Source organism: Astyanax mexicanus, chromosome 19 (assembly GCF_023375975.1).
Source record: "Astyanax mexicanus isolate ESR-SI-001 chromosome 19, AstMex3_surface, whole genome shotgun sequence".
In the NCBI taxonomy this organism is placed as follows: Eukaryota; Metazoa; Chordata; class Actinopteri; order Characiformes; family Acestrorhamphidae; genus Astyanax; species Astyanax mexicanus.
The window spans coordinates 3,731,419-3,746,389 of record NC_064426.1 but is presented as its reverse complement, the minus strand read 5'-3'; the positions used below and the strand labels follow the sequence as shown (position 1 = coordinate 3,746,389).

Genomic DNA, 14,971 nt, shown 5'->3' with positions numbered 1-14,971 from the left:
TGTGTGTGATTTTTATATATATATATATATTTATTTATTTATTTTTAATAATTTTATTTCTAATTTCCCGATTTGCAAGGCCAATTACCCAATCCACTCATTAGGACCCCCCCTATCACTAGTGATGCACCAACAACAGGAGGGTGAAGACTAGCACATGCCTCCTCTGATACTGGTGAAGTTACTTGTGTGTTTGTGTGCTAGAGCTTAAACAATTAGTCGATATAATCGGCAGTGTACATTCTAGTGGCGAATAAACTAAAAATTATAAACTATATTATAGGAATCATTCACACAGACTGTATGTTATTTTCAGGAGACTCTAGGACTTAAATACTTGAATGTAGTTTTTTTTACTTTGTCTTCTTTTTTTTTTTTTTTTTTACAAGGAGATTTCTCCATGAAATTATTGATTGTAAAAATACTGTTTTTTGTTTTTATTAAAGTCTAAAGTTACTGTAAAATATAACTTAATTGTAACTGAGTGTACAGAGTACAGTATCTCTCTAAAACGTATCCAGCTAACGTTAATGTAGCTAATGTTAGTAATGTTAATGAAGGAGTGAATTCTGTATAAACTCTCCTCAGCATTTAACTCTCCACAGGTAATATAGAAGTCAGTGTTTAAACTGTACAAAACTAGTAAACACTGGCTAGATAGGCTAAATGCTAACCTGCTAAACAGCTGCAATCCTCTTTAAAACTTAAAGGAATTGTCATTTAAAAAGTATGTTATTTAACCACTTTATCATCCATCTTAACCAGGCAAACTAAGCTGCAGCACAAAGGGAACTTTATACTGATACAGACTCGTATAAAACGCTGCTCAATACAGACTTCTGCTAGTTAGCCTGGTTAGCCCTGTCTTAAACTGTCAAATGTATTCAAATAAAAACATGCCCTGTGCTGGAAAGCTAACTGATTAGCCCTGTCTTAAACAGTCAAAGATATATTGTATTTAATTATTAAATATTATATTAATATATTATTAATTATTTAATTTTATTACTTGTTTTATTTTTTTGGACATACTGCTCAACCAGCTCATTCAAGACAATCATACTGGTCCACAAGCTTAGTCTTGTTGAGTGAGTACTGTAGTCATACTGGTCAAACGTTATGGTGAATTTGGGCAATGGTGTTTTATCAGCTTGGTTATGTTGGATTAAATAAAAAATCTGTCAATCATGTTGAAATCTGCATTTAACTCACATATTTAGCTTATAGATATGAACAACAATAAGAAAATCACAGTGTGACAGAGTGAGGAGTGCTTAATGTAGTTATATATCAATAATCTGTTTGCATTACACTGTTGCACGTCATTACCAGCCAGTGCTGAACGTTAAACTCATGCTATGTTATGCTAACGTGACGCTAACATTACGCTAACATTGTGCTAATGTTGGGCTAATGTTATGTTAGCATTATACTAAGATTTGATATTATTGACACATTGTACTGTGCAAGTCTCTGCTTCGTAACTCGTGACATCAGCATCGGGACGTCACCTAGGATACAGTGGTGACATCACCAGGCCACAGTACATAAGCACTGGTCTCTCAGTACTGCAGTCAGAAGGTGTGTATTTTTTTAAACTACACACCTGAGCTCTCTTTCTTAAGAGAAATATGGATTTCAAGAGAACTAAGGGGCTTTTATTTCCACCGCTGCCGCCCTCTGGACCACGTCCTGTTAGGCGCAACCGTCTCCAAGTAAGGGTGCTGGAACCTGAATGGCTGGAGAACTCGTTTGTTTACGAGGATCTCATTTCCAGTCCTTTTCTTCAGCACCCAGCTCCTCCACCTGTACCCCTGCCAGTCGCTACCAAACCAGTGGTGGTGAATGAAGCACCGGCCAAGTATTCACCAGGTAAGTTCTAGTTTTGAGTGTTGAGCGTCCTTAATCCCTTACTAATCACTTCCTAGACATTACTAGACCTAACTTCTTCCATTTATTCCATTTCCTATAAATCACAGGTAGCAGAATTCATAACCTAGACTGGCAGGAGAGGCTGAGGCCAATCCAAGTTGTGTCTGGTACCAACAAGGCTGCCCACAGAAAAGTGGACAAATCAGTAAAGGTGGAGGGAGCACGCAAGGAGCCCAGTAACATCTGGGCAGCTCCTCAGGCCGTCGAGAGTGGTCAGGGAGTGGTGCATCCACTGGTGCTTCCATCCCTGACCCGGGAGGATCCCCTCGACAGGCCTGAGGAAGCTCTCGGCCTGGCACTATGCTTGCTGCAGGATGACGAATGGTAAGATTTCTACTACAGTTCTAACAGAGCAGTGATATGTTTCAGAGTAGAGCTCAGACTAGAGTTATAAGAGCTGAAGATTAGTGAAAATATCAGTGACTTTCTTCCAGATGTGTTCAACCTGTAATACTCTGAATGTCTTGGTTTTGAAACAGGGAAAGAAAATGCGAGGGACTGCGGCTTGTGCGAGCACTGGCGGAACATCATTCCTGCATTGTGCTGCCAGAGCTCCACATAATCTGCAACGCCGTCAAAGAAGAGGTAAGAGTTTAACACACTTCATACACACACTTATACTACAGCAGCTTCTTCTGTAATGATTCAGATTCTGATTCAGAAACTGATTGAGTTCAATAGACCGAGGCTTAGTGTGCTGCTTCTATTGTCTCCACTGTCTCAGGTGAAAAACCTCAAAACCATAGTCTCTCGGGACGCCATTAATACCATGGCACACCTGTTCGCATACCTGCAGCATGAAATGAACAGCGAGGTTGTGGGCGCTGCTCGCACCCTCCTTAACAAGGCTGGAGAGTCCAGCCTGCTTATAAGGGAGGGGGTGGAGCTAGCCCTCAGCACCATGGTGCTCTCCTGTTCACCAGGCCGAGTCCTGCGCGCACTGCTGGCTGGTGGGCTCAGGTAAATATATATATAAATATATATTCACGTTACTTATTCAGTAATAGCTTTGAAATGGAAACTAAATGAAGGAAGTGCCACCAGGTCATGTGATCATGTGTATCTGACCGACTGTGTTCGTTCACTCTCTTCTGTCCAGCCACAGAAACCCGGCCGTCAGGGCCACCACTGCATATAGCCTGGTGAGGCTCCTGCAGGAGGTAGGGGTTTCCCGTGTGCTGACTGGCAGGAAGTTTGCCAGCAAACTCCTTCCTGCCTTCAGCACACTGGCATTCGATTCAGCCCAAGAAGTCAGGTAAGAAACTGTCTGCTTTAATCAACCTGATGAATCTGATAAAGAAACAGAACTGAATCCACTAAATGTTATTTATCTTTCTTTCTTTCTCCACAGGACCCACGCCCGAGCCGCTTTACAGCTTCTGGGCGGTCATAAAGAGGCAGTGGCAGCGGTGGGGAAATATGTTTCTCTAGAACAGCAGCAATCCGTTATGGAATTGCTTTTTTAGTTAATCATTTAATCATTCTGTACAGTTATTGTCTAGAGTTGGGATGTGTTCAGTGTTCAGCTGTTCAGACGGGGTTTGGTGTCGAATGCTCAGTTCTAGAGAAGCTCACAGACTCAGAGCTGTTCACAGTGGTGGAGAACAGGAACCACATCTGAAGAGGTGAGCATGGCAGTGGCTCCACCTTCCTCTGGGGGAGGTGGGGTCTCTGCTTGGTGGGAAACGCACCGGCCCTGTGGCATCAGGGCTTCCCAGTCAACCAGCTGGGAATGTCCCGCCCCAAAACAAGCCCTACAAAGCTTGTGAGGGGTTCGCCCAGGGCCGGCCGGCGTCCCCCAGCCCCTATTTTAGAGGCAGGCCACCCTTCAGATGTACGGGTCCCGTCTCATCACTGTGATCAGTTCTGACTCTGTCGGCTTCTCTGGAACAAAGCATTTCACACCAAACCCACTCTGAACACCTGAACACCGAATACATCCCAACCAGACCATTGCAAAATAAAAATCCTTAAAAAAAAATCATTGTCTCTGTCATCATTACTAATATATAAAAACTATACAGACACACAGATATTAAAGGTCTGTAGGGGTATATAAATAATATTTACATGCATAGACAGAGTTATAAACAGACAGACAGACATATAGAAAGTAAAGGTCTACAGGGATATAATAAAAGTAAAAACATATGCATAGACAGAATAATAAACAGACAGACAGATAGAAAGTAAAGGTATGTAGTAGTAGTGGTGGGTAATATACTGGTTTATCTGGTATACCAGAGGGGAAATTAAAACCTTTATGCATATTTCACTCACCACCATACCGCTAAAGGCTCTACGAAGTGCTGAAGAAGCACACTTGTAAAACTCGCTGGCTGGCTCATCACGACTGTGCATACATCCACATCCACATACATCCAGTTACACACATGCACATGTGTGCACACTCTCTGGCTGGCCAAGATATATGCCCTCGTGCTCTGCTGTAGGATTCACTGGAGCTGTACGCCAATTCATTTGCTGTGGCAGCCGGGCCAGGTCTGTTCCACCTCTGCTTCTCACTTATAGAGTGGCGGGACTGATTGATAGAGCTGTGTACGAGTGCAGTCAGATAAATGTGAATATACGTTTTTCATACTTTTCCAGGACTGTTCCCCAGAAAAACAGGATTAATATACAAGACGTTTTGAAAAATATTATAAATATACACTATATTGCCAAAAATATTCACTCTCCCATCCAAATCGTTGAATTTGGGTGTTCCAATCACTTCCATGGCCGCCGCAGGTGTATAAAACCAAGCAGCTAGGCATGCAGACTACTTCTACAAACATTATTTAAAGAATGGGTCGCTCTCATGAGCTTAGTGTAAAAATGAAAAATGAAAATTAGCAGGGTTTCAAACTGTGTAAGACCTATTGCCAACAAGCATTGTCACAACAATGAAATTCCAAATCTAAACTCTCATATCTTGCAGTGATCTATCCATACTTTGTCAACATCACAATGTATTGCATCCTTTTGATTTTGATAGAGACTTTTTTTAATTATTTATTTCAATATTTTTCCATTTTTTCCCAGTTTAGCTTGGCCAATTGTCCCACACCCATTCAGTGCAGTGATGCCACAACACAAGGAGGATAAAGACTATAGCACATGCCACCTCTGACACATGTAAAGTCAGATTCCGCCTCTTTTTGAACTGCTGCTAATGCTGTAGCATTACCGAGTAGCATCACTCTGAGGCAAGCACAGCGACTCGGTTCTGATACATCAGCTCACAGACGCAGCCTTGTGCAGATCCACATCACCCTAGGAGTGATGAGGGGAAAGAGCGTCATCTACTGTACCCACCCAGAGAGAGCAAGACCAATTGTGCTCTCTCAGGGCTCTGGCAGCTGATGGCAAGCTGCATGACCAGGATTTGAACCAGTGATTTCTCGATCATAGTGGCATCATTTCAGACTGATAGAGATACTTTTATTGGATACTGTATATTGTATATATGTAGATTGGGATTGTGTGGTAACACTGGTTAGCTGTGCCAATGTTTGTTGGTTGATGATTTGACTGGAAATACGATTTTAAGGTCTGCATTTTGGTCTTTAGCCAAGAAGAAGCTGAATGATTATCCTGAGCCACCATCGCCAACAGCTTCCACCCCGCATAGCTGTTCCCTAGCAACCTCCTTTGTTACTCATGGCACAATCAATTTAATGGGCTGCCTTTCCTATTACCTGCCACACCTCCTGCAACCAATCGGATCGCTCAATGAACTCCAGGTAGAAGTGAGGGAAAGGGCGGATGGATGGCTGAATAAATGGCCCTTGTCGTTTATTGACCACAAAGTGTTATCCTTGCCAAGTGGAGGCCATTGTCAGTTTTCTCTCGTGTGTGTGTGTGTGTGTGTGTGTGTGTGTGTGTGTGTGTGTGTGTGATAGAGAGTGAATCACTACGGCGTTTTGAACGCCAAGGAAAGGTCAAGCATTGTGTGAGACTCTGTCTATGAGTTGGACTCAGTCAGGTGCCAGACTCATAAACACACACACACACACACACACACACATTTACCCAGCCTTGCTGTATTCATTTCATAGCCAGCCAACCTGATTTGATTCCTGCTCTCAGATTAGCGCAGAACACCCTGTACTGTATCTCAGAAGCTAATTAAACATCTCCCCAACACACGCAAACATGTTTACCACAGGCAGCCGTGCACAACTTCATCCACTTCACTTAACCACCTAATAATGACTTCTCAAATTAAACTGCAATTAGAAATATGTTCTGCTTACTGGAAAACATCATTATTTGTGTTTCACATTTTCTTTGTTTTTCTCTAAATGTCACAATTTACAGAAGTTGGTTTTGTTCGCTAGATGTTTGGTTTTCTTCTGGAATCAAAAGAACATGCTTGAGTCTAAAATGGAGAAAGCATTTAGATCATAATCTTACCCACAATTATTAATATACTGTTCCGAGAAATTTAGTTTAATATCATGCAATTAAAATCCTGCTGAACGCTAGACTTATAATTTAGTTATTAATTGTAATGCGGCACGATGCATGGCTTAGAGATTAACACGTTTTCCTCCCAGCACTGGGGTCCCTGGTTCAAGTCCCTATCTGGGTGGAGTTTCTATGTTCACACTGTGTCTGTGTGGGTTTCCTCCCACAGTCCAAAAACATAAAGATCTGGTAAATTTATGATATTCTTAATAGCCTTAATGTGTGAATGTGTTTATAACACAGATGTGCACAAATATGTATTGGCATGCCGTGCGTGATCAGCACCACCATCTGCTTTGTTTGGCTGTACAACAACACCAATAGTCATCTTTCTGCTTTGATTTTAAAATGTTTTCCCATATTTTAGAAACAAATGTAATAAGGGAAATATATTCTATATTATAACAAATATAATAATGATGAACTGATTATGTGTGGACTTACATACATGCATACAGGGTCCAGGGGTTAATCAGCACCACCATCTGCTTTGTTTGGCTGTACAGCAACACCAATACTCATCTTTTTTCCTTTTATTTTAAATGTTCTCTTCAAAAGATTGTGGGAAAATTGAATCATAAAGCTTTTTCTAATTTGATTGTGGGCTTTGTGATGCTGCACAACATCCGAACTTGTGTGTTTTTGTAATCCACTGCATACAGCGATCGATTTGTCTGGACCATAAAGCCCTGCAGACTAAACATTGCATAACTCATCTTCATGATGGGATCGGATGATGGGCTGATGCGCTACTTCATATCAAAGCTGCTGATATGAGCTGATGTATTGACTGCACCCCTTGGCAATACTGGGTCATTTTCTCGCTCTCTCTCTCTTTCTCTGTGTGTGTGTGTGTGTGTGTTTATACTCGGTATGAAGGGATTTAGAGGCAGTGTGTGGGTTCAGGGCAATGTGTCATGGCTGTTTCCACAGATTGTCACTTATTCTCTAATGAGCCGCCACTGCTCTAATCTTCCTCTACTTCCTGTACTTACTCTTACTGTTAACTCTAGTTTCCTAAAAAAGTATTCCAGTTTCCTAAAAAGTGTTTAAAAGAGTCAAGATCAACTGGTATCAGAGTGATGACACAAGCAGAGTGTAAATATGGAACTGACCAATCTCCAAAGCACAGCACCTCATCTGTTAAACATGGTGGCGGGTGTGTTACCAGCTTGGTCTTTGTGGCTGCTTTAGGGCGTACTTGTTGTTACTGAAGATGTACAGTAATTGCTGGTGGTTTAAATGTACATTGCAAATCGCATGATATAAATCTAATTTCAGTCATTTATTTTTTCATATATTTTTCTCCTTTATTAAGATATAGTGGCTCAATGTGTGCTTCCAAAAAGTTGAGCTGAAATGAAAGTGCCAGCTTAAGTTTTTTTTGCTTTAATTTGTGCTTCAAACCACTACTAGAGGACACAATTTCTCATGCATTTTTCTCTGGACAAGCCAAGAGATACAGAACTAGAGCTGAACAAAAAGGCGAAAATATAGATCACAATATATTTCTTAATTTCGGTTGACCAAGTTTAAATCCAATATCCGTATGAACCGTATAAAAGCCAGCACTCAACACACTAATAGGGCTAATAATAAATCTATACATTGGGATATTTTATGTGTTTTAAACTGCTATTTTAATACTCTTTCATGCATATTACAATGAGTCTTATTAAAGTTTTGCTGCATATCATCCAATTTAACAGGATTTTTGATATCCGGGATATGCTTGTTTTATCTTATAATTTTTCCAAAAAACGAGAGTGCACCTTATAATTCACTGTACAGTGTAAGCTAACTGTAAATAAATGGAAGCACTTTATTCACCCAAATGAACAGTTTTCAGAAGATAAATCTGTATAGATTTAACATACAGAGCTCATTTCACTTTGAAAGATGTTTAATTATTATTATTTTTTTCACAGTTTGAAAAAAATGTTTTCACTTGTTCCTTACTGGTGTCGCTTAAAATGCGCCATATGTATGAAAATAGACCAGAAATTGATGTTCATTGATAGTGCGCCTTATCATATGATGTAAAATATGGTAGGCATATTGTCGATACAATAAGAACGATTTTTCACATTACGTTTAAATATCATCATATTGCCCTGCTCTATATGGGACGATCACTTTAAGTGAAAGAAGCATGTGGACTGAGCCCCAGTTCGGCTCGTTTCAGCCTGTAATATCAATGATGGAGATGCTACAGTCAGTGGAGCATCAGTCATTTTTGAGGAAATATATTACAGTAAGAATGGAACATAATGCTGTGTGTGTGTGTGTGAGACAGCAGCAGCAGCAGGCCGTGAGTCAGCAGCAGCTCACTGTGACCTAATGTCAGTCCTTACCCCAGGCCTGTCGCCTTCTCTGATAGGGTTGGCATAGTGACCTGAGGTTGCTGTGGAGACAGCTGATGCTCTAAGTGTGTATGTGTGCTTGTCTGAGACAGTGAGCTGAAGGTCATATTTGTTGACATGTTGGAGAAACGCTGGTGCTTTGACCGAGCTGCCAAACTCAGAAACGGTGAAAGTGTGCCCCAGACATGGCAGGGGCAAGTGGGGCGGCGCCACGTTTCCCGCCATCGCCAGCCGTCTCTGGGCATTTCTGCTGTTTAGACAAGCTCTCCACTCTCAACTACATGTACAGGATTTGTTCTGTGCAGAGGAACCCTTAACCTTAACAAACGCTGCGTCCGGCTGTGCTCTGCGTGATTGTGCTGGCTGATTGCAGCCGTGCTGCTCGGCTCGCGGCGCGGAGCTGGAGTCTACTTTTATTTCTCATTTCGAGCTCTTTCACTGTTCCTCTACAAGTCAACAAGACCGTGTTTGTACACATACAAGTGGGTCCAAATTAGAGCTGCACAGCCTCAGTGCTGAAGTAGGTCTGCTGGGGACAGGGCAGTCTGAACTTGAATTTCCTTCCCTGTATAGGTTTCTCCGAATTCTGATTTGTACTGCACAGTGTGCTTCAAAAATAATAATCCACTTTTTCTGTTTTCTGTAGGCTGTGAGAGTAAGGTAAATATACAAAATAATAAATATTCATTATTTATATATTGCATAGTTTCTTATAAAGTCCTGGGAGTTCAGAATAAATAATTCTGCTTTGCTGAAGTAATTCCTCTATTTCTCATTTTTTGGATCATCCCTGTGTTTTCTTGAAACTATTTTTTTAATTCAGTGTTTTGTCATATCGGCAAGAGTATCGTTGTTGTGAAAATGCCATTAAATATTATTATTATTTCAGGGCCATATCGTCCACCCCCTACTTTCTATGTTTCTGTTTCTATGTACTTTCTATATTTTTGCACTTAGGTAGTTGTGCCACCTTGAAGATTAATTATTTTTTGGGAAGAATGGGGGTCTACCAAACCACTCAAAGGGCATTGAATTCTTGTTGCACTTTCTTTGACTTCTAGACAATGATTGCTGTATCACCAGGGATAAAAGTTATAATCTCTTAATGATAAAATGGTCAGTTTTTAGACAGTTGCACCACCCTGCAGTTACTCAATTTTCTGTTCAGTACACAGTGGTATCTAAAGTATACTGTCTGCAATTCCCAGCTAAGAATAACTGCATCATTCCTCATCAAACCTATGTTTTCTTAATAACAAGAGGGTCTGCACTTAGACAGCTGTGCCACCTTGCAGTTTAATACATTTTTGGTGATATTGAGGGTCCGCTAAACCACCCAGAAAGGGCATAGAATTCTTGCTACACTTTCTTCGAATTCTAGAAAATGATAGCTGCATCATCAGGGATAAAAGTTAAAATCTCTTAATGATGAAATAGTTAGTTTTTAGACAGTTGCACCACCCCACAGTTACTTATTTTTGTTCAGAACACAATTGAAATTATAGTTTCTGTGACTCCCATCACCAGGAGACACCAGTTGTGCCACCTTAAAGTTTAATGAAACCAACCCAAAAAGGGCATATCATTCTTTTTACACTTCCTTCAACTTCTAGCCAATGATGGCTGCATCACCAGGGATAAAAGTTAAAATCACTTAATGATAAAATAGTGAGTTCTTAGACAGTTGCGCCACCCTGGAGTAATGAGCTCATTCGTTGTACAGAAAACCCTAAAATGTGCAGTTCAAGGTGGTGCACTCCTCCAGTGTCAACCACTTATCTAGCGTGGTCACAGGACCACCACTCTTCTTTTGCTCGCTCGCTCTCTCTCTCTCTCGTTTTTTTTTTTTTTTTTTTGAGCTTTTTTTTTTGAGCCAGTGACATTGAGTGCCTGAACTCTGAATAATTTACTGCTGAATGGGGACAGTGGGGGTGCTTATGTCATTTTCTCAGCTGGTCATCGTGCTGTGCTGCCTGCCAGACCTTTACTGCGTCCGGCTTGACCACCTGACCGTCTAGGGGAGGACTTGAATACCTAATGATCGGTTCTGCACAGCAAACATTTACCTGGGGCCTGCTGCAGGGCATGCTGTGCTTGTGGAGAGGAGAGGGCGAGGTGGAGTGCGGACGCTACGGTGGGGCGTTTAGGACATTTTGCTCAGATTTTTCCTGCAGCGCGAGCAGATAAAGTGTAGGACAGCAGCTGTGTGAAAGCTGCTGCTGCTGCTGTTAATGCTGCCGTGTAGATTGCTAGGGATAATCTACCAGTGAACGTCATGCAGATTCGGCTGTAAGTATTTATTAGCTCAGGAAAGCACTAATATTAGAATAAATACTAATAGCATTTACACATATTGCCTTGTCTGACAATGTTTAGCTGAGGGAAAGCTTACACTCAATCCTGATTTAATTGTTGAGGCAAGAGGGAGTATGTTTGGTTTCTTTTATTTAAAAACAAGCCTTCACAAATCAAATCCCACAAGTCCCACTCTGAGAAACCTTGGTCTTTATTAGGGTGATTAAGACCTGTCAAGAAAAAATAACTAGCTAACACATTCAGCTAACATTCAGCTGCATGACTATTACATGCAATTGAACTGAAAGGTGAAAGTAAATGATTCTCTATTGAATATAACCCTACATCCAACTCTAACCAAAACTCTAATCTTAACATTTTAGCACTGGGGTTAGAGTTAGATTTAAAGTTTAGGTTAAGGTTAAGGTTAGGGTTAGGTGTAGGGTTAGATTTTAGGGTTGATTAAAGGTTAAGGTTAGGGTTAGGTGTAGGGTTATGCTCTATTTTGAATAATTTCCATTCAACATATGGTTAAGTTGCAGTTAATAGGCATCAAGTTGAACGTTAGTTGAATGTCAGTTGAGCATCAATGAGGCCATCAAATGGACCATCCAAGTAAAGTGTTACCAATAACAGGCAGGCACTTTAGACAAAGCTGGTGTTGTGCCAAATCCAGACTTACTTTTTCTGATGTTATTCGTTGTTCTCAGAGAGTGCAGATTGCTTCTCTCAGAACAGCAGCAGTATTCCCAGCTCTGATGAGGTTGGACACAGTGCACAGTTTATTCAGCTTAATCAAACTCAGAGTGGAGGGAGGATGATGAGGTGCTCGAGGTGAAAAAGTGAATGGGAAAGCTTTTCCCTCTCAGATTCTCGGCAGGCGTGGAAGTCTCTCGTACAGTAGTGTTTTAATGTGTGTAAATGGATCGTTAAGCTCTTTGTGCAGTGTTTGATGAGTATATTGTCTCGTGTTCATCACCATGCACTGACTGTGATGAGGTTTCAATGAGGTTTTTATTGAGCCAAACGTAAATATGTTATCTTGTGCCTCGTTCACACTGGATGACTTTTTGACTGTTCATACTACACCATATTGTATGTTGTATGTTGTATTATATTTAGTAATATTTAAGTTGTGGTGGTTTGAACACTAGGGGTCCTATTGTCCACCCTGTACAAGGCGTTTCACGATGCTCGTTGCTATCTTACACCCCGTCAATAGTATATTATATACACCTTGCCCCTAGAGCTTAGATTTTCCACCCAAACCCGGCTTGAGATTTTCCACCACTTTCCTCTGGCTGGGTTGGGTCAGGCTCAAGAAAATAGTCTGTGACATCTGTAGGCATCTGTTTTGTAATGCTATATTTATTTTATATAAAGCTATGACGTGATAATCACAGTATATCAAAGTAACAAATTAAGCTGTTTTAAATTAAAGTTGCACAAGTTACAATGTTATAATCACGCAATCCACTTTTCCGCATTTGACTTGCAGCGCTGTGTGTATCTGTCCTTAATAAACAATTTTTCTTAAATAATAATAGGTCTATGCTTCTTCAGTGTTGCAATGTTAATTACCAGCTTTTTAAAAAGATTTCGCTTATTTAGACAGCCCGAAAATATTTTTTGAAAAGCTCAGTTTAAATGCGCTAGTTACTAAACGCCCAAGCTGTTAAAATAGCTTTTAGGGATAGGAATAAGGAATAAATCTACACTGGTGGTTGTGGTGGTCTGGAAGTGAGGTATGTTCAGTTAAAGTTCTGATGTTTCAATTTTGGTGGCGGAAAACACAGGTTCGCCACTGACTGATTAAAACCCTGACAACAGTCATTTCTTATAGGTGCACCCAGTGCACATACACCCCCGCTAATTGTTCTACACACTCACCTCACGCTGTCCTGAATATTTAAAAAAGAATAAGAGCTCCTGCTCTGTGAAATGTTTCAATTCTAGCAAAAAAAAGCTTAAAACCAAAAAACAGCCAAAGCATTCGCAAACCTACACACAGAAAAGTGATGTAAGGAGTAGCTCTATGATCACTGGACACTGCTTTTCAAATGCTCTTGGATGCCTTCATTGGATGTTTTAGTTTAGAAGCATGGATGACTCTGGTGGTGCCACCTTCCCCTGGGCCTGATGATGAGGGGTTGTATGAGGTTGTTGTAGGACTGACATCTCAGGACAGTCCAGGCCAGCTAGACCGATGCTTACTGATCCATGCTGTGTCCGAAGTCCTAAGGCCTTTGCTTTGCATATCTCTGCTCTGGTTCAACTGAACGACCTTTAAACACAGTGTACTCTTTTAGGATTAAATAAGTCAGCACACACAGGACTGATTCTTGGCTGGTTTGTTTTCACACACAAGAACTTTCCTTACTTTAGAGACCTATATGTTGATGATACCCTTCACAGCTTTCCGGATTGTGTTCCAAATTAAACATCTCATAAACCAATATGTTTCAAAACTTTAAAATTCGCCATTGTGCCCAAACATTTTTTGGCCCATTGTCAGGACGACCGCCTGAGTTACCTTGGGAACGCTTGTTTATGCTTGATTCCTGTCCACTCCAAAGAGTTGATATCACAGTTTTATAATATGTATATGTATATGTATATGTCCTTAACTGGTTTCCCCTTAACAGTTACTGTAGGTCTAAGTGGGAGCAAGAATTCTGGTTTGCTTTTAGCTAGGATCTTAACATGGAGCATTCTGCATTTTACCGTACATGCCCTCACATTCACAAGTACATTCACTCGGGTCCAACCACAGTTTAGGTTTATTAAGATATATTGATGGAAAGTGAGGTAATGCAATAAGTCAGAGTAGTCACATTACAAAATGCACCGATCATGTAACCCCACATGTGGCACAGGGAGCAGATAGCTTTCACAAAACCTGCATAGGACCACACCAGAGTGTGCTTAAAGCGATGTCCAGATTACCGATTTCAGGACTGATCGCTCCCAGGCTCAAAAACAGCTTTCACACTTGACTAAACAGTAAGCATTCTCAGGGTTAAAAAAAAGAAAAAAAAAAGGCTAGTGTAAAAAACGCCTGTAAACATCACAGACCTTCTGCTGAAGCAGTAAGATGTTGAACTTTAAACCTCCTACAACTTAAACAGTCTTCAGAAACTCTGCCCATTTCTTTTGTTTTGATTCACATCTCCATATCTGCTGGGTTCTGCATGGCAACTAACCAAGGCGCTCTTTCAGAGTCAGGCCTGCTTTTCCCACAGCGGACTTTTGAAGAGGATGTTTTGCTAACTTTAGCGTCATTCCGCTGCTCGCCGAGAGCGATGAAGACCTTAGTGCACAGCGGCGCCGGCTTTAGCACAGAGAGAGAGAGGCAGAACGAGACGGAGTGAGATACGAACGCAGAGCGAGGAGGGCCGAGGGCAAAGAGAAATCAATAGAAACACCCACACATACTACAGACCCATCTGCTGTGCGCGAAAATCCAGCGCTAGTGCCGAGACAGGCTCGAGAGAGGGGAGGAAAATAAAGTGCATTCACACACTGCTTTAGTTTTTATGCACAGTTTTAACAATCAATGCTGTTTTCTGTGCTTTGAACTTCACTGTTTAGGAAGTTGGACTGAACCGAGGGGTGAACTTGACCTGACCTATTGAGTGATCATTGCTAACGGCCATGTTATACCAAAAGGAACCCGCTGTAGTGAGACTGAAGGCCACTGGTGGTTGTTGTAGTGATGCTCCTTTAAACTGTTGAATTACAGCTATAGAGGCTAGTTAGGATGTTGTGGGATCTTGTTTCTATAAAATTCAGCCTTTTTTCACACTATAAGGCACACTTACAATCCTTTAATTTCCCCCAAAATCGGTGCTCCTTATGTATGAATTCTACCAGTTTTATCAGATTTCTCCACAGTATATTTGTGTTGT

General features: G+C 41.0%; 2 protein-coding genes across 3 annotated transcripts in view; both read left to right on the top strand.

Annotated features, from left to right (window-relative positions):
* LOC103043304 (ephrin type-A receptor 7) overlaps nt 1-14,971 on the top strand; it is a 194,765-nt gene that overhangs the window by 89,831 nt on the left and 89,963 nt on the right. The gene's annotated exons all lie outside the window — the stretch shown is intronic.
* Nucleotides 1,292-4,646, top strand: LOC111193882 (TOG array regulator of axonemal microtubules protein 1). The gene is made up of 6 exons (XM_022676122.2): nt 1,292-1,872; nt 1,980-2,256; nt 2,412-2,517; nt 2,657-2,892; nt 3,032-3,187; nt 3,284-4,646. Exons 1-6 carry the CDS (start codon nt 1,632-1,634, stop codon nt 3,396-3,398), a joined length of 1,131 nt encoding a protein of 376 aa, XP_022531843.2. The 5' UTR covers nt 1,292-1,631; the 3' UTR covers nt 3,399-4,646.

Bases quoted from the DNA above. Each gene is read 5' to 3' on its own strand.
- LOC111193882 (XM_022676122.2), top strand. From the start codon at position 1,632: ATGGATTTCAAGAGAACTAAGGGGCTTTTATTTCCACCGCTGCCGCCC. The intron at 2,518-2,656 runs GTAAGAGTTTAA...CCACTGTCTCAG, and splicing joins GCAACGCCGTCAAAGAAGAG to GTGAAAAACCTCAAAACCAT. The intron at 2,893-3,031 runs GTAAATATATAT...TCTTCTGTCCAG, and splicing joins CTGCTGGCTGGTGGGCTCAG to CCACAGAAACCCGGCCGTCA.